Source organism: Ailuropoda melanoleuca, chromosome 3, assembly GCF_002007445.2.
Source record: "Ailuropoda melanoleuca isolate Jingjing chromosome 3, ASM200744v2, whole genome shotgun sequence".
In the NCBI taxonomy this organism is placed as follows: domain Eukaryota; kingdom Metazoa; phylum Chordata; class Mammalia; order Carnivora; family Ursidae; genus Ailuropoda; species Ailuropoda melanoleuca.
In genome coordinates, this window is record NC_048220.1 from 36,291,844 (window position 1) to 36,312,089 (window position 20,246).

The following is a 20,246-nucleotide window of genomic DNA, read 5'->3' on the forward strand; positions in this document are numbered from 1 at the left end:
AGTCTTGAAATTTGGCAGACTTATTCCTCCTGCTTTATTCTTTTTTTTTATAACATTTTTATTTTAATTCCAGTTAGTTAATATGCAGTGTGATATTAGCTTCAGGTGTACAGTATAGTGATTCAACACTTCCATACATCACCCAGTGCTCCTCACGGCCAGTGCCCTCCTCACTTCCCATCACATTTTTACCCATCCCCTCACTCACCTCCCCTCTGGTAACCATCAGTGTGTTCTCCATAATTAAGAGCCTGTTTTTTTGGTTTATTTCTCTCTCTCTCTTTTTTCCCCTTTGCTCATTTGTTTTGTTTCTTAAATTCCACATATGAGTGAAATCATATGGTATTTGTCTTTCTCTGATTTATTTCGCTTACCATTATATTCTCTAGCTCCATCCATGTTGTTGCAAATGGCAAGAGTGCATTCTTTTTTATGGTTGAGTAATATACCACATCTTCTCTACCTATTCAGGGAAACTTGGGCTGCTTCCGTATCTTGGCTACTGTAAATAATGCTGCTATAAACATAGGGGCATATATTCCTCCGAGTTAGTGTTTTTGTATTTTTGCGGGTCATAGGGTAGTTCTGTTTTTAACTTTTTGGGGGCCCTCCATACTTTTTCCCACAGTGGCTGCATCAGTTTGCATTCCCACCAATAGTACATAAGGGTTCCTTTTTTTACACATCCTTGCCAACATCTGTTGTATCTTGTGTTGTTGATTTTAGCCAATCTGATGGGCGTGAGGTGATATTGCACTGTAGTTTTGATTTGCATTTCCCTGATGATAAATGATGATTAACATCTTTTCAATGGTCAGTTGGCCATATGTATGTCTTCTTTGGAGAAATGTCTGTTCATGTCTTCTGCTCATTTTTAAATTAGATTATTTGTTTTTGGGGTGTTGAGTTTTATAAGTTCTTTATATATTTTGCACACTAACCCTTTATCAGATATGTCATTTGCAAATATCTTCTCCCATTCCATAGGTTGCCTTTCAGTTTTGTTGATTGTTTCCTTCACTGTGCAGAAGCTTTTTACGTTGATGTAGTCCTAATAGTTTATTTTTGCTTTTGTTTCTCTTGACTCAGGAGACGTATCTAGAAAAAAGTTGCTACAGCCAATGTCAAAGAGTTTCTGTTCTACGATTTTTATGGCTTCAGGTGTCACATTTAGGTTTTTAATCTGTTTTGAATTTATTTTTTTGTATGGTATGAGAAAGTGGTCCAGTTTCTTCCTTTTGCTTGTTGCTATCCAGTTTTCCCAATACTATTTGTTGGAGAGATTATCTCTTTCCCATTGGATATTCTTTCTGGCTTCATTGAAGATTAATTGACCATATAGTTGTGGATTTATTTCTGGGTTTTCTATTCTGTTCTATTGAGCTATATGTCCACTTTCATGCAAGTACCACACTGTTTTGATTACTACAGCTCTGTAATATAACTTGAAGTCCAGAATTATGATGCCTCCAGCTTTGCTTTTCTTTTTTGAGACTGCTTTGGCTATTCAGGGTCTTCTGTAGCTCCATAAAAATTTTAGAATTGTTTGTTCTAGTTTTGTGAAAAAATGCTGTTGCTATTTGATAGGGATTGCATGAAATGTGTAGATTGCTTTGAGTAGTATGGATATTTTAACAATATTTATTCTTCCAATCCATGAGCATGGAATTGCTTTCCATTTCTTTGTGTCATCTTCAGTTTCTTTCATCAGTGTTCTACAGTTTTCAGAGTACAGGTCTTTCACCTCTTTGGTTAGGTTTATTCCTAAGTATCTCATGGATTTAGGTGCAATTGTAAATGGGATCACTACTTTAATTTCTCTTTCTGGTGCTTCATTATTGGTGTAGAGAAATACACCAGATTTCTGTCCACTGATTTTGTACCCTGCAACTTCAGTGAATTCATGTATCAGTTCTAACAGTTTTTTTGGTGGAGTCTTTTTGGCTTCCTAAATATAGAATGATGTCAACTGCAAATAGTGAATGTTCGACTACTTCCTTACTGATTTGGGTACCTTTATACCTTTTTCTCATACGATTGCTGTAGCTGGGACTTCCAGTACTATGTTCAATGGAAGTGGTGAGAATGGACATCCTTGTCTTATTCCTGATGTTAGGGGAAAAGCTCTCAGTTTTTCCCCAGTGAGGATGATGTTAGCTGTGCATTTTTTATAGATGGCCTTTATTTTGTTGAGGTATATTCCCTCTAAACCTACTCTGTTGAGGGTTTTTATCATGAATGGGTGTTGTACTTTGTCAAATGATTTTTCTGCATTTATTGAAATGATCATATAGTTCCTACTTTTGTTGATGTATCACATCGATTGATTTGTGAATATTGAACCACCCTTGCAACCCAGGAATAAGTCCACTTGATTGTGGATGACTTTTTAAAATGTACTGTTGAATTCGGTTTGCTAGTATTTTCTTGAGGATTTTTGCATCTATGTTCATCAGGGATTTTGGCATGTATTCTCTTTTATTTAGGGGTGTCTTTATCCCATTTTGGTATCAGGGTAATGCTGGCTTCATAGAATAAATGTGGAAGTTTTCCTTCCTTTTCTATTTTTGGAATAGTTTGAGGAGAATGGGTATTGACTCTTGTTTAAATGTTTGGTAGACTTCACCCGTGAAGTCATCTGGTCCTGGATTTTTGTTTTCTGGGAATTTCTTGAATACTGATTCAATTTCTTTTCTGGTTATTGGTTTGTTCAGATTTTCTGTTTCTTCTTGTTTCAGTTTTGGCTGTTTATACATTTCTAGGAATTTATCCATTTCTTCCACGTTGTCCATTTCTTGGCATATACTTTTTCATAATATTCTTTTATAACGGTTTGTATTTCTGTGGTTCTGGTTATTATTTCTCCTCTCTCATTTGTGATTTTATTTATTTGAGTCTTTTTCTTTTTTTCTTGATAAGTCTGGCTAGAACTTTATCCATTTTATTGAGTTTTTTTTTTCAAAGAACCAGCTTCTGGTTTCATTGATCTGTTCTGTTGGCTGTTTTTGTTTTGTTTTATTTTTAGTTTCTATTCGTTTATTTCTGCTCCAATGTTTACTATTTGCTTCCTTCTGCTGGCTTTAGGTTTGGTTTGTTGCTCTTTTTCCAGCTCCTTTAGGTGTAGGGTTAGGTTGTGTATTTGAGATTTTTCCTGCATCTTGAGGTGGGCCTGCATTGCTATAAGCTTCCCTCTTAGAACCACTTTTGATGCATCCCAGAGGTTTTGGACCATTGTGTTTTCATTTTTATTTGTTTCCATGTACTTTTTAATTTCTTCACTCATTTCCTGGTTGGCCCATTCATTGTTTAATAGCATATTACTTGATCTCCATGTATTTGTGGTCTTTCCAGATTTTTTCTTCTAGTTTCATGGCATTGTGGTCAGAAAATATGCATGGTATGGAGATTGTTTCATGTACACTTGAAAAGAATGGCTATTCTGCTGTTGTAGGATAGAATGTTCTAAATATATCTGTTAAATCCTTCTGGTCCAGTGTGTCATTCAAAGCCATTATTTCCTTGCTGGTTTTCTTTTTAGATGATCTAACCACTCATGTAAGTAGGGTGTTAAATTCCCTTACTATTATTGTATTATTATCAATCAGTTCCTTTCTGTTTGTTATTAATGGGGTGCTCCTATGTTGGGTGCATAAATATTTATAATTGTTATACCTTCTTGCTGGATTGTCCCCTTTATTATTATATAGTTTCTTCCTATGTTTTACAGTCTTTGTTTTAAAGTCTTGTTTGTCTGATATATGTATTACTATCTGGCTTTCTTTTGACGTCCATTTGCACGATAGATGTTTTTCCATCCCCTCACTTTCACACTGCAGGTGCCTTGAGGTTTGAAATGAGTCTCTTACAGGCAGCATACAGATGCGTCTTGTTTTTTTATCCATTCTGTCACCCTATGTCTTTGGATTGGTGTGTTTAGTCCATTTACATTCAAAGTTATTATTGATAGATACACATTTATTGTCATTTTATTACTTGTTTTGTGGTTGCTTCTGAAGATTTTCTCTGATTCTTTCTGTTCTTTCTTTCACGTTTTGCTGATTTTCTTTAGTGATATATTTAGATTTTTTTCTCTTTATTCTTTGTTTATTAGTGGTTTTTGATATATGGTTTGATATATAGGTTTGCATAGAACCTCTTCTGCATATAGCAGTATATATTAAGTTGATGGTCATTTAAGTTTGAACCTATTCTTTTCTCCTCCCCACATTTTAGGTACATACTATTACATTTTATACCCTTTTTTTGTGAGTTTCTTGACTGATTTTTTTTTACAGAAATACTCATTTTTACTGCTTTTGTACTTCCTGACTTTATACTGTCACTTTTGGTCTCCCCTTTAATATTTCTTGCAGGGCTGGTTTAGTGGTGATGAACTCTTTAGTTTTTGTTTGTCTGGGAAACTCTTTATCTCTCCCTCTATTCTGAATGACAGCCTTGCTGGATAGAGCACTCTTGGCTGCAGATTTTTCCCATTTACCACTTTGAATATATCATGCTAATCGCTTCCAGCTTGGGAAGAGTCTATTGAGAAACTTCCTGCTAGCCCTATGGGCTTTCCCTTGTAAGTTATTGACTTCTTTTGTCTTGATGCTTTTAAGATTTTTTCTTTATCACTAAATTTTGCAAATTTAATTACACTATGTCTTGGTGTAGGTCTGCTCTTGTTGATTTTGATGGGAATTCTCTGTCCATCCTGGATCTGGATATCTGTTTCCTTCCCTAGATTAGGGAAGTTTTCAGCTATTATTTCTTCAAATACAATTTCTGCCCCCTTTTCTCTCTCTTCTCCTTCTGTGACTCCTGTAATACAAATGTTACAATGCTTAATGGAGTCACTGAATTCCTATGTCTATTCTTGTTTTGTGCAATTCTTTTTTCTCTTTTGTTCAGCTTGATTACTTTCCATTACTCTGTCTTTTGGGCCACTAATTCATTCCTCTGTTTCTTCCATCCTGCTATTCATTCCATCAAGAGGGTTTCTGATTTCATTTATTGAGCCCTTCATCTCTGCTACATTATTCCTTATCTCTGTATTAAGGGTCTCACTTATGTTTTCCACTCTTTTCTCAAGTTCAGTTAAGTGTCCTTATGATCATCGCTTTAAATTCTCTACATGTTACTTAAATTTGTTTCACTTAGATCTCTGGCCATGGCCTCGTCCCGTTCTTTCAGTTGGGATAAATTTCTCTGTCTCCTCATTTTGTCTGCCGCTCTGTGTCTATTTCTGTGTGTTAAGAAACTCAGCTATGTCTTTTGTTCTTGAAAGTAGTGACTTTATGAAAAGGAGATCCTGGAGCGCCCTGCAGTGTAGTGTCCCCTGTTTACCAGAACCTGGCCCTTCAGAAGAGTATCCTATGTGTGCTGCTTATGCTCTGCTGTTACGTCTGAGTCATTTTTCCTTTCAGTGCAGTCCTCTGCACTGACTGACTCTCCAGCCTTTTGTGGGCTGTGCTCAGAGCCAGGGCAGCTCTGAGGGACCATGCCCACTGGGGAACTTGGGAGTGAGGTGGCAGTGTTAGTAAAATTTGCTTTGGGCCATTAGTCCTATGCTGCATCTCTTGAAGCACTGTGGTGGCTGGAAGCTGCGCCCTGCCATCAGGGGGCATGCGGCTGGTTGGGGTGCTATGCTGTGGCTGGGTGGGGCACAGGGTGGCAGTTGTGCACTGGGCTGCTGGGTGGGACATGTGAGAAGCTCTAACAAAATTTGCCTTGAGCTCTGGGCCAAGGCTACAAGTGTTTGTGTAGCCCCACCTCCCACAGGTGGCTCTGTGTTTCTAATGGGGGACGAGGGAGGAAAATGGTGCCTGCTAGTTCCCTCATTTTCAGAAATCAGTATGAACAGATCTGTCTCCCACTTGCCCCTGTGGTTATATAAACTGCCATTTTTTGGGTACTTCTCCACATAGTCTGCTCTCTTTTTAAGGGTGTCAACCCAGCTATCACTCACTCTCCAGGCTCACCCAGAGCTGAGTCGGCTGACTTTTAAAGCTCTAGGCTCCAAGTCCCACTGGTTTAAAAAACTCACAGAATTCAGCTCCTCTGGTTTTTAAGGAAAAAACATTATGGGGCTTGGTCTTCCCTGTGTGAGCTCCCTGTGTAAGGGCCTGTTCCTATGTCCTCTCCACGTGCAGCTCCCTCCCTCTTGCAGTAGCCTACACCCATCCCCACCTTTCTGAGCTTCCTAACCTTTCAGATGCAGCATCTCTGTATTTAGTTGTGGAGTTTGTTCTGCCAGTCTTTGGATCACTCTCCAGTTTACTGACTTGGATATGGATGATAACTAGTAAACATGGGATGGGGTGAGCTCAGGCTCCTCCTACTCCTCCATCTTCCTAAGTTCTCCTTCCCACTTTATTCTTTCTCAAAATTGATTTAACTCTACTAATTCTTTGGCCTTTCAATAGAAGTTTAGATAATTCTGTGTAGATCTACAAAAAATCTTGCTGGGGTTTGACAGAAATTGCATTAAACCTGTATATGAATTTGAAAAGCATTGTATATTTACTATCTTGAGTCTTCTAATCCATGAGCATGATATGTCTCTCCATTTATTTAGATCTCCTTTGATTTCTGTCATCAGCATTTTATAGTTTTCAGTATATAAATATTGTACACATTTTGTTAATTCACACCTAAGTATTCTTTGTTGAGTGATTTTAAATGGTATTGTAGTTTTTTTGTTTTGTTTTGTTTTTGTTTGCTTGCTTGGTGTTTTAGTAAGAAAGCGAGAAAGTGAGCAGAGGAAGTGCAGAGGGAGAGAAAGAGAGATTCTTAAGCAGGCTCGACACTCAGCATGGAGCCAGATGCAAGGCTTGATTCCACAACCCTGAGATCATGACCTGAGCTGAAGTCAAGAGTTGGATGCTTAACTGACTGAGCCACTCAGGCATCCCAAATGGTATTATAGTTTTAATTGTGGTGTCCATGTGTTCACTTCTGGTATACAGGAATATAATTTATTTTTCTGGATTGATCTTATACCCTGTGACCATGCTGAACTCATTTAGTTGCAGAAGGTTTTTTGGTAGCTGCCTTAGGATTTTCTATGTGAAAAATCAAGCTGTGCAAAAGGGGATAGTTTTATTTTTTCATTTTCAATAGATACACTTTTTATTTCCTTTTCTTGCCTTTTTGCACTGGCTAGAACTTTCACCACTATGCTGAATAAAAGTAAGAGTGAACATCTTTGCTTTGTTCCTGATCTTAAGGGCAAAGCATTCAGTATTTTTTACCATTTTTACCATATTTTTTACCATTTTACCATTTATGTTAGCTCTAGGGTTTTCTTTCTTTTTTTATATATCAAATTGAGGCTGTGCCTTTCTATTCCTATTTTTCTGAGTTTTTAATCATCAATGTGTGTACAATTTTTTCACATGCTTTTCTGCATTCATGATACAATCATGTAATTTTTCTTCTTTAGCTGGTTAACATTGATTGGTTTTGAAATACTGAATCACACATTCCTACAATAAATCCCACTTGGTTGTGGTATATAATTCTAGTTATAAATTACTGACTTATATTTGCTAATATTTTGCTAATATTTTACATTCATGAGGAGTATTGGTCTTTACGTTCATTTTTTTATATCATCTTTTATACCATCTGGTTTCAATATCAGGGTAATATTAGCTACATAAGCGCACCTGAGAAGAGTTTTCTTCTCAGTTTTTCTGGAAGAGATTATTTAGAAGTGATATTCATTATTTTTTAAAAGCTTATAGAATTTTCCAGAGAAATGATGTAGGCCTGAAAATTTCTTTTTCTGGGAATTTAAAAATTATGAATATACTTTCCTTAATAGTTATAGGGGATTCAAATAATCTATTTCCTATTGGATGAATTGTGGCTGTTTATCTTTCTTGAGGAATTGATCCATTTCATTTACACAGTCAAATTTATGTGTATGGAGTTTTTTTGTTGTAGTTCCTTTTTATTGTCAATGTCCACAAGGTCTGTAGTAATATCTTTGGTTTCACTCCTGATAGTGGTAGTTTATGACTTCTTTCATTTTCTGTCAGTATTGCTAGAATTTCTTTCAATTTTATTGATTTTTTCAAAGAATCAGTTCCTTGCTTCATTGATTTTCTTTATTGTTTTATGTTTTCAATTCCATTGATGTCTACTCTTTCTTTATTATTTCTTTCCTTAGGTTTATTTTGTTCTTCTTTTCCTAGGTTCTTGGGGTAAGAACTTCAATTACTGACTGATACCTTTCCTCTTTGCTAATGAATATATTTAGTGCTTTCCCTCAGTATTGCTTTAGCTGTCCCCACAAATTTTGAGATGTCATATGTTCATTTCCTCTCAAAGGCAGTACAAGCTAGGATTGAACCCAGAGTTTGGATCTTTATTATCACACAAGTGGTATTTAACATTTGTCTCTCCTCATTTTCTATTTCTAGCCCCAAAGCAGATGTACAAGTAAGTCTGATTTAAAAACAAAACTACTATGGATAATTAGGGGCAGCTACTCACTTTACAAAACATTTTTACATACATTTACAAAACTTTCTGCTGTCATGATAAGGAAATCCCAAGCTCTTCTTGGACAGGTACGCTGGTTATAAATCATTAATAACTTCCCACAAGTACTAGACAAAAAAACAGTGATAGAACTTTTGTTATAGTCCTACAGGTCCCTGATGCTCTTTTTTTTAAGCCTATTTTCTTTCAGTTGTTCATATTGGCTCATTTCTGCCGTTCTATTTTCAAGTTCATTGACCTTTCCTCTGCTTCCTCATTCTGATGCTGAGCTTATCTATTAAATTTTTAATTGTGATTATTGTATTTTTTAGTTTTAAAATTTTCCATTTGGTTCTTCTTTATATCTGTCATTTCTTTGTTGAGGCTTTCTATTTTTTGTTTGTTTGTTTGTTTCAAGCACATTTGTAATTGCTCATTGAAGCATTTCTTTTTTATGGCCTCTTCAAAATCTGTCAGATAATTCTAACATCTGTTATCTCAGTGTTGGTATCTATTGTCTTTTTTCATTCAGTTTGAGGTCTTCCTGTTTCTTGATATAACAAACCATTTTCTATTGAAATCTGGACATTTGGGGTATTGTGTTGAGTTGCCTAATCTTACTTAAACCCTCTATTTTAGCTGGCTTTCCCTGACACTGCTCCAAAGGGGAAGTAGGGGTATGTGTGTGCCACCTCATCATTGCCAGGTTGGATTAGAAGTCCAGGTTCTCTACTTAGCTACCACCGACATCTGAGGGAGAAGACTGAGGTGGTGGTAAAAATACTAATTCTCAAAAAGGCTTCCTCTGAAACCACCCTGACAGGTAGGGGAAGGGAGGCTCAGTAGTTGGGGTGGAGGTCGGAGATCTCTACTTGGTCTTTGCTGGAATGGTGGGGCTAAGGTGACAAGTTTTTGTTTGTGTGTTTGTGTGATGTTTGGTTGGAGTAGACGCATTATTGTGTAAAAGTTTTCTGTCTTGCTATGTGGTCCCTTTCTATGTGGTCCCTTGCTATGTGCTTCTTTGGCTAGAGAGTAGGCCTTTCTGGGCTGTTGGATTCTTCAACTCTAAGTATGGGGTATAAGAGGCAAAAAAGAAAACCAAGGAAACTTACCACCATGTCATTCCTTGGGTCCCATGGTCCTGGCCAGTCTGTCATTTTCTTTCCACTTCCCAGAGTATTCTTATGTTTATATTATATACAACATCCAAGATTTTTAGTTATATTTAGCAGTAGGAATAGCAAAAAAGTACATCTGCTCTATCTTCTGAGAAGCAAATCTTTGCTTTCTGGCTTTTATAGTCACACTTTCCCAACGTCCAATGTTACCAAAAATAGCCCTCTTTTCATACTCCTTTTTTAACTACTTGGCCTATCTGCTTTAGTCATTTGTACAAAGAAATTGAAAGTAAACCCAAACCAACTGGCTTCATTATACAAGGTGATATAAAAGAATTGGAAGATTTGTGTCCAAAACCATCATTTAAAGAACTACTAAAGGACCTTCAGCCACAGAGGTAGGAAGGATACTCCTTGTCCCTCCAATATCAAAATGGTCTGTCATATGTAATTTGATTAACAATGCTCACCTATGAAGGCCCTCTCTAAAAGAATAGGACAGAACATTCTGTAGGATTAAAAATGCATAAATAGCTCACCTTCACTGTCACAGCATTCTAGGATGGAAGGGTCTTCCCGAATTACTGAAGTCAGAGCATTGACATCTCCATTAGAAGCTGCCTGATAAACCATGGTCAGGTCAACTTCCTCAGATGAGTCACCTTCATGAATCAAACAGAAATACACTTAGTGTGTTTCCAAATTCACTGAAAGAATAACACCCACAACATCACCCATAGAAGTGATTCATGAAAACTTCTCTGATGAATGCAGGTGGGAGGCTGAGTCATCCTCCTCACAAGCATCCTCAATGCTTCTGAAGAAAGGTGGACCCCTGTGGGCCATGTTGTAACATCACCATCTATTGGGAAGGAGTCTGAGGGATTAGATGTCCTCTGAGATTTTATGATTCAGGCTACTCAAAATCAGTGAGACCAGAGAGGAAACTGGGACCCTTATGTTGGTTCTAGGTTTCCCTCTTTGATCTGAAACATGTTAAGCTTTTCCTTTCAATGACTCAGTTTACCCAACTCTGATAGAGATATTGCATTCTTTATTTTCTGTTCTCCTGATGTACCCTCCAACCCATTCTCTACTGCTGTGGACCCTGAGGGCTGACACTTGCTGACCGTATCACCCAGACCTCCTCACTCTCTGGCTTGCCCACAGGAGACACTGGCCAGAGAGTGGAGGGGAGAAGAGACAGAGGTAGGGGATTTCTTTCTGCCTTCTCCTGGTGTAGTGTCTAACAGTAGCTGCTTCTCTCCCACTAGGAGGTTCTTCCACCCCAGAACCAGCTCTTACTGGGTTCTCTTTGGTAACAAACACAGTTCTCTCCACCCTGCCTCATCTCTGTATGTAGTCCTTTCACAAAACTCCTTCATTTGAACCAGCTGAGGTTTCATGACATGTTGTTTCCAGAAGGAACAGACCTATATACAACTCCTTGGAATTTGGTAGCCACCTGTATTATACCTTTGTGCACAACTGAACCAACTAATAGTACTGCCACAGGTGAGAACAGAACTTTGGATCCAGTGACACCAGGGGAGCACTGAAGGACTGCGAGGCAAACTCTGCTCATGTGGAGACCCCTACTGAAGCCCTACGCAGAGCCACTCTGATTTTACAATTTCTCCCACACATAGCCATTATTCAGGGAAAATATGTGTGTGCAAGAAAAGGTTTTTTTTCTATGAATGTGGACATTACACCAGAAATACTTTACAGTTCTAATCTTTAGTTGGCAGTGATCCTAACCTGTTGGCTGAGTTTCTCTGCCCCAGTACTTCTGGGAAGTCATTAGTGATTTTTTAACTAGTTGACCTGTCCCAGAAGGAGCTTGTTATTGAAAACAGTTCACTTATGACAACAAGCTGCTTTGTAAAGTGAGTAGTTGCTCCCTAATTTATCCATACTAAATTTGTTGTTCTTGGGGGTGTTTTAAAAGCTGGCTCACCTGCACATTTGCCTGGGGGCTGGAAGTAGGAGGTGAGAGATGTCAATGTCAAATGCCCCTCCTGGGTAAGTGTGAGGACCCTGGAGCCACACAACTTGGGTTCAAATCCTGGTTTAAACTAACTAGCTCTGTGAATTTGAAAATTACTCTCACTGTACCTGTTTCCTTATTCCTAAAATGGAAATTATGAGGGATGCCTGGGTGGCTCAGTTGGTTAAGTGTCTGACTTTGGCTCAGGTCATGATCCCAGGGTCCTAAGATCGAGCCCTGCACTGGGCTCCTCGCTCAACAGGGAGTCTGCCTCTGCTCTCTCTTTCCCTCTGACCCTCCCCCAAGCTCATGCTCTCTCTCTCAAATAAATGAGTAAAATCTTTTAAAAAAATAATAATAAAATGGAGATGATGATAATGATGATGATGATTATGACAACCACCTATCTCTTGAAGTTGTTGTGAGGAATACATGAGTTAATATTTAATCATATATGCTTTTAGAACAAAGCTTGGCATGTAGAAGACACTGTATATACTTTGCAACTACTACTATTACTTTGTGAATGTGTGTGTTCGTGTGTGTGTGTGTGTGTTTAGAAGTATTAGAAATCTGGAACACGTACAGAAGAAGGCCTCTTTTTGACAATAGCTAGATAAAAAATCCATACATTGCATAGAACATTTAGTTTACTAGAAACCCTCTCAGGAATCTAGACATTGTGTTAAGATTTCTCATGATAAGGGCGCCTGGGTAGCATAGTCGGTTAGGTATCTGACTCTGACTCTGGCTCAGGTCATGATCTCAGGGTCATGAGATTGAGCCCAGAGTCTGGCTAGCACTCAGCATGGAGTCTGCTTGAGATTACCTCTCCCTCTCCCTGCACCTGTCTCCCACCCCTGCCCACTCATGTTCTCTCTCTCTAAAATAAATAAATAAACCTTAAAAAAAAAAAGATTGTTCATGACATCTTTGGGCACAAAAAAAAATAGGGTGCATACTTAAGGACAAAGATGGGCCTGGTATCTGGTTGTATGACCACATCCAAAGATGCTGGGAATGTCACCTCAGGAAGAAGATCCTGGTGGTAGGCTGAGAGGCTCTGTGTTAACAGCCTGTTTTATATAAGATATATATAAAATCTTATATATATTCAATATTCAATATGGAGTTCAATAAATGAGTTCAATATTGAGTGCAATAAAATCTGTAAGGCACATTCATCACACTGTTGAGCATGTATACAGTTGAGAGAAGCAAGGAATACACTGCCTGATAGAATCCCCGAAATAACTTCCCAGGAGGATTCTAATAAGATTGTACTTAACAGAGATAAACACAAGGCAATGTATCTTAGTTTGTAAAACACCCAGTCACACTTATTGAAGGGTGGGTGAACTCACAGTTTTTGTTGGTCAGTATCCCTCACCATACTGGTGACCTTAATCTGAGCATTCTCTAGGGACCAGCTCTTGTCCGCTTTTGGTCCATGGGCTGATTCAGTGGAGATAACTACATCCCTGCTCAGGGGCAGAACATGTGACCTGGAACTAACCCACTCAGCACCAGCATTATTCTGGCCACAGAGACCGGGTCAGGGATGTGACCCAATCAGAGGCCAAGAATGGCAATATATGTTGATTGGGACTGCTGGGAGCAATACTCTTACTCTTGCTTGCTTTGTTCCACCACCCATGAACCTGGAAGAGACTGGGAGACATCTTATGGGTGAAAAGACTGTCTTAGAATAAAGAAAACACAAGGAGCAAAGCTGAGTTCAAGCAGGAGAAGGACATAGTTGAGACCTGGTGACATCATTTGAACTCCTGAATTAAGTCACACTGCAAGTCACCACCAATAAATTTAAATGTGCCAGTAAATTCCTCTTTCGCTTGTCAGTTTGCATACAGTTTGTGTGTTTGTTTTTCCTTCTGATCACTAAAAAAGTTCTAATAGCTAAAAAGTTTTCGCAGTGGCACATCAGAAAAGAACTTCGTGTTTTAGCTGCACAGTTTGCTTTGTAGGAATGAACAGTGTGATGAACTAGGACATTGGCTGCATTATTAATTGTTTAGTAAACAGACTGAAGGAGGTGATAGGTCTTTCTGTTCTTAACTGGTCAGTGTCATGTTGAGGTCCATGGCCTGTGGATTAAATGAGCTATTGGTGGCTGGAGACCACTCAGAGTAACCAGAATGGGGTGTGAATGGATTCCATTCATGTCACTTGAGGAAGAACTGAAGAAAGAGATGTGTTTACTCCAGAGATTATTCCATGGGGCCGTGATAGCAGGCAGCCTTCAGATATTTGAAGATTTTTTTTTAGTTAAAAAATTGTGGTGAAATATATATAACATAAAACTTATCATTTCAACCCTTGTTAAGTATATAGTTCAGGGGCATTATATACATTCACATTGTTGTGCAACCACCATCATCAATCATTTCTAGAACTCCTCATCTTTCAGAACTCAAACTCTGTATCCATTAAGTAGTTACTCTCCATTCACCCCTCCTACAGCCCCTGGAAACCACCATGCCACTTTCAGTCTCTATGAATTTGACTACTCTAAGGAATCATATAAGTGGAATCAACAGTGTTTGTGCTTTTGTGACTGGCTTATTTTACTCAGGATAATGTCCTAAAGTTCATCCATGTTGTAGCATATGTCACAATTTACTTCTTTTTCAAGGTTGAATAATATTCTATTGTATGTTTAGACCACATGTGGTTTATCCATTCACCCATCGACAGATACTTGGGCTGGTTTCACCTTTTGGCAATTTGAATGCTCTCACAAACATGGTATTAAATACCTCTTTGAGACCGTGCTTTCTTCTTTTGGGTATAAACTTAAAAGTAGAATTGCTGGATCATATGATAATTCTATTTTTAATTTTTTAAGAACCACCATAATGTTTCCCACCATAATGTTTCCCACATAATGTTTCCCACCATAATGTTTCCCACCATAATGTTTCCGCACCACTTTATATTCCTTCCAAGAGCACACAGGGTTCCACTATTCCCATGTCCTTACAGACACTTGGTATTCCCTTTTATTGTTTTATTTGTTTGTTTGTTTTTAATAATAGGTAGTCAGTAGGTGTGAAGTGATATCTCATGGAATTGATTTGCATGGCCCAGTGATTAGTCATGTTGAGTATCTTTTCATGTATTTATTGGCTATTTGTATATCTTCTTTGGAGAAATGTCTCCTTAAGTCCTTTATACATTTTTAATCAGGTTGTTTGATTTCTGGTGTTAAGTTACAGAAATTCTTTATATATTCTGGATATTAACACCTTATCAAATATATGACTATTTTTTCCCATTCTGTGGGTTGCCTTTTCTTCTGCTGATCATGTCCTTTGATGCACAAAAGCTTTTAACTCTGATGTAGCTTAATTTGCCTCTTTTTTCTTTTGTTGCCTGCCCTTTCATCATCATATCCAAGAAATCACTGTCAAATTTAATGTCACCAAGGTTTTCTCCTATGTTTTCTTCTAGGAGTTTATGGTTTTAGGTCTTATGTTTAGATCCTTGATTGATCTTGAGTTAATTATTATATATTGTGTTAAGGTAAGGGTCTGATTTTTATTCTTTTGCACATGGCTATCTAATTGTTCCAGCACTATTCTTTCCCATTGAGTGGTCATAGCATCCTTGTTGAAAATCAGTTGATTTAAATGTATGAGATTATTTCTAGACTCACAGTTCTGTTCCATGGATCTATATGTTTATCTTTATGCCAGTACTATAGAGTTTTGATTACTTTAGGCTTGTAGTGTATTTTGAAATCTGGAATTGTTGAGAACTCAACTTTGTTTTTCTTTTGTAAGATTGTTTTGGCTATTTGGGGCTCCTTGAGATTCCATATGGATCTTAGGATGGATTTTTCTTTTTCTTTTTTTTAAATGATTTTTTATTATATTATGTTAGTCACCATACAGTACATCCCCGGATTCCGATGTAAAGTTCGATGCTCCATTAGTTGCGTATAACACCCAGTGTACCATGCGATACGTGCCCTCCTTACCACCCATCACCAGTCTATCCCATTCCCCCACCCCACTCCCCTCTAAAGTCCTCAGTTTGTTTCTCTTAGTCCATATTCTCTCATGTTTCATTCCCCCTTCTGATTACCCCCCCTTTCTTTATCCCTTTCTTCCTGCCGATCATCCTAGTTCTTATGTTCCATAGATGAGAGAAATCATATGATAATTGTCTTTCTCTGCTTGACTTATTTCACTCAGCATTATCTGCTCCAGTGCCGTCCATGTTGCAGCAAATGTTGAGAATTCGTTCTTTCTGATAGCTGAGTAATATTCCATTGTATATATGGACCACAGCTTCTTAATCCAGTCATCTGTTGAAGGGCATCTCGGCTCCTTCCATGATTNGGCTCCTTCCATGATTTAGCTATTGTGGACAATGCTGCTATGAACATTGGGGTGCATATGGCCCTTCTCTTCACTACGTCTGTATCATTGGGGTAAACCCCCAGTAGTGCGATGGCTGGGTCATAGGGTAGCTCAATCTTTAACTTTTTAAGGGACCTCCACACTGTTTTCCAGAGTGGCTGTACCAACTTGCATTCCCACCAACAATGTAGGAGGGATCCCCTTTCTCCACATCCTCTCCAACAATTGTTGTTTCTTGCCTTGTCTATCTTTGCCATTCTAACTGGCGTAAGGTGGTATCTCAGTGTGGTTTTGATTTGAATTTCCCTGATGGCTAATGATTTTGAACATTTTTTCATGTGTCTGTTAGCCATTTGTATGTCTTCATTGGAAAAGTGTCTGTTCATATCTTCTGCCCATTTTATGATTTGTTTATTTGTTTCTCGTGTATTGAGTTTGAGAAGTTCTTTGTAGATCTTGGATACCAGTCCTTTATCTGTGGTGTCCTTTGCAAATATATTCTCCCATTCCGTGGGCTGTCTCTTAGTTTTTTTGACTGTTTCCTTGGCTGTGCAGAAGCTCTTTATCCTGATAAAGTCCCATAAGTTCATTTTATCTTTTATTTCTCTTGCCTTTGGAGATGTGTCGTGAAAAAGGTTGCTCTGGCCGATGTCATAGAAGTTGTTGCCTATGTTCTCCTCTAGAATTTTGATGGATTCCTGTCTCACATTGAGGTCTTTCATCCATTTGGAGTTTATTTTTGTGTATGGTGTGAGAGAGTGGTCAAGTTTCATTCTTTTGCATGTAGCTGTCCAATTTTCCCAGCACCATTTATTGAAGAGACTGTCTTTTTTCCACCGGATGTTTTTTCCTGCTTTATCAAAGATTAGTTGCCCAAAGAGCCGAGGGTCCATTTCTGGGTTCTCTATTCTGTTCCATTGGTCGATGTGTCTGTTTTTGTGCCAGTACCATGCTGTCTTTGTGATCACAGCTTTGTAGTACAGCTCGAAATCCGGCATTGTGATGCCCCCAGCTTTGTTTTTCCTTTTCAACAGTTCCTTGGAGATTCGGGGCCTTTTCTGGTTCCATACAAATTTAAGGACTATTTGTTCCAGTTCTTTGAAAAATGTCCTCGGTATTTTGATCGGGATAGCATTGAAAGTGTAGATTGCTCTGGGTAGTATGGACATTTTAACTATGTTAATTCTTCCAATCCATGAGCATGGAATATTTTTCCATCTTTTTATGTCTTCCTCAATATCTTTCAAAAGTGATCTATAGTTTCTAGGATATAGGTCCTTTACGTCTCTGGTTAAGTTAATTCCAAGGTAACGCATGGTTTTTGGTGTTATTGTAAATGGGATGGATTCCCTAATTTCTCTTTCTTCAGTCTCGTTATTCGTGTATAGAAATGCAACTGATTTCTGGGCATTGATTTTGTATCCTGCCACCTTACTGAATTGTTCTATAACTTCTAATAGTTTGGGAGTGGATTCCTTTGGGTTTTCCATATAGAGTATCATGTCATCTGCAAAGAGAGACAGTTTGACTTCTTCTTTGCCGATTTGGATACCTTTGATCCCTTTTTGTCTTCTGATTGCTGTTGCAAGGACTTCTAGTACTATGTTGAATAATAGTGGCGAGAGTGGGCATCCTTGTCGTGTTCCTGATCTTAAGGGAAAGGCTTCCAGCTTTTCCCCATTGAGAATAATGCTTGCAGTAGGCTTTTCATAGATGGCTTTTANTCCGGGCCTGGAGTTTTGTTATTTGGAAGGTTGTTTATCACAGACTCAATCTCCTGATAAATTAATTGGCCTGTTTAAAAAATCTATTTCTTCCTGTTTCAGTCTTGGTAGTTTATAGGTTTCCAGGAAGGCCTCCAGGATGAATTTTTCTATTTCGCAAAAACAAAAAATTTTTTTGACAAAACCGTTTATATGCAGAAGATCTACATAAACAAAACATAAATTTTTCCATCTCTTCTTTCTTCTTTCCTTATCTTTTATCTATTGTTTTATCTAATATCATTGGAATTTAGATAGAGATTACATTGAATCTGTAGATCTCTTTGGGTAGCACTGATATCTCAATATTACCTTCTAATCTATGAAACACAGGATGCCTTCCCATTTATTAGTGTCTTCTTTAATTTCTTTCAGCAATATTTTGTAGTTTTCAGTGTATAAGTCTTTAGCCTCCTTGGCTAAGTTTATTCCTAAATATGTTATTATTATTCTTTTGATGCTGTTGTAAATAGAATTGTTTTTCAGAGAACTTTTTAAACAAACAATTTTATGGTTAAATTGTTTTGTGGAACTCCAGCAGTTAGAAATAGTAGTGAGTGAGAGTGACAGAGAAAAGGGTATTTTAAGTGGTAAAGCACTGTAAACATATTCCGGGTCACTCAAGAGGTACTGAGTTTCCTGACATTGAAGATGGCCAATCTTGGGTAGATGTCCACTAAGAAGTATATTATAGAAGGAATTCACTCAGCATGAGGCACAGCATAAAGGGACAGGAAGATGTGTGAGGCAGAATACAATCTACTTCAAAGTTCCTTCTAGCCCTGAGCTATCATTCTATACAGAGCCATTAAGAAATAGGAAATGAGGGCCTTCCACAAAGGATGTGTAGAAACAGTCAATTTAAGTTGAAGTCAGTGCAAATAATTAGGCATAAACTTAAGGTTATACAAAGAATTTCTGTGGAAATGAGAAAGTGTGATATAGAAATGACATGTACAAAGAAAAGGATGAATGAATCTAAAACAGAAGCAAGAAAAATTTTTTCTACCAAAGGTCAAGAAACCATTTATATGCGCAAGAGCTAAATAAACAAATAATACATGAATTCTTCCTTTTCTCCTTCCTTCTTTTCTTATCTGTCTATCTCTGTATGTATATATCATCTATTTTTCTATCTAGTATTATCTAACTACCACCTGGAACATGTTTTGGATGGCTCTAGCCTCTCTAATTGTGTGAAAGTAAAACAGACTTACGTATGGGTGCATAAAGAGAAATTCCAGAATTCACTCAGAGGGGGACAGGCTGAAAGTAGATAAAATGGAAAAGAGACAAAGAAGTAGGAAGAAAGAAGCAAGTGAATAGATGTAAATTATGTTTTATAAAATCTTATCTATGTATATGTATAAGTATGAAATATGTAAGACTGGAAGGACATGAATCAGAAAGTCAATAGAAATCATCTCTTAGATGTTCTTTAGAACTTTCTATACTATATTTTCCAAATTTTCTATAACGAGTTTATATTTTAAAAATCATCAAAGTAAACCAAGTTTTTTTCTTAAATGCTGAGGAAAGCGTCTTATAAGCTTTACATTAATGTGCTACTAAAAGGGTAAACAGAGCCTGGTGTCTGTAACTGAGAAAACAAGTCCTGGATATTTGACAAAGTTCTGAAAAAGAAAAAAATACATATATGTATTTTTCTAATTCTGACCTTTATAAATACCCTAGATTAAACAAACAGGTACATATATTAAGTTTTAGTTAAGTTTTACCTAAAAATTGGAAGGACAGACATTCTTGGAATTATCTATTTCCCTCATTTTTCATGGTTAAAAACCCTCAAAGGTTTCTGGATGTGCCATAAATTATCTACCTAATCCCAAATGCCTAGCTCTTTAATAGTGGAATTTCAGACACGTGAGAGGCTTCTAGAAGTGTTTGGGATTGGAGGAATTTCCTCAGAATTTCTCAGATTTTACACAAATGTCGGCCTCTTTTCTAGAGCTTCACACAGTAGCCCTTGAGTTATTATTGCAGAGTTGCTTGGGAAAGTCATTGCCTGCATCAGTTACTGGCCTATTTTGTTGAAATTTACCCAGAGGTCAGCTTGACACTTGTTCTGCTTAAGCTGTGACCATTTTGTGGAAGAGTCAGATCAATGTAAGGATAGATTGGGTATTGTAGTTTCAAGAATCAGACCAGAGTGGTCTTTAGTTCATTCTTTTCTGAGGATCCTTGGGTGCTGAACCCAACCTAGAATCACTATGAAGTCCGGATTTGTTTTGGCTAACAACAGAGGACTTTGTAGATCTTCCTTAGACTGTTCCTCACAGTGGAACTGATTGCCAGCGAAGAGGTGAAGTTTGATGATTCATCCATTTACTCGACATCTAGGCCAGTGAAATTGTGGGGACAAATGTTGTAGAGTTTCTGTCATTAAGAAAGACATTCCCTAGTGGGAAGACCAGTGTGTAAATGACAACTGAGATATGCCAGGGATATGGCAGGACAGAGGAAGAATGAATAGTTCCCT

General features: G+C 37.7%; 1 protein-coding gene across 3 annotated transcripts in view; it reads right to left on the reverse strand.

The window, feature by feature from the left end:
• ANKRD55 (ankyrin repeat domain 55) overlaps positions 1–20,246 on the reverse strand; it is a 697,933-nt gene that overhangs the window by 55,504 nt on the left and 622,183 nt on the right. Inside the window, exons 1-2 of one of the 3 annotated variants that reach the window (XM_034656253.1) lie at positions 10,148–10,273; positions 9,603–9,671 (exon numbers count right to left, since the gene is read on the reverse strand). Coding sequence is in view for 1 of the 3 variants with exons in the window: in XM_034656252.1 (XP_034512143.1) it covers positions 10,148–10,270 (123 nt within the window). In the remaining 2 variants the exon portion in view is untranslated. Of the gene's footprint in view, positions 1–9,602; positions 9,732–10,147; positions 10,274–20,246 lie in introns of those variants that run through there. The other 2 variants (XM_034656252.1, XM_034656254.1) reach the window with 2 other exon arrangements.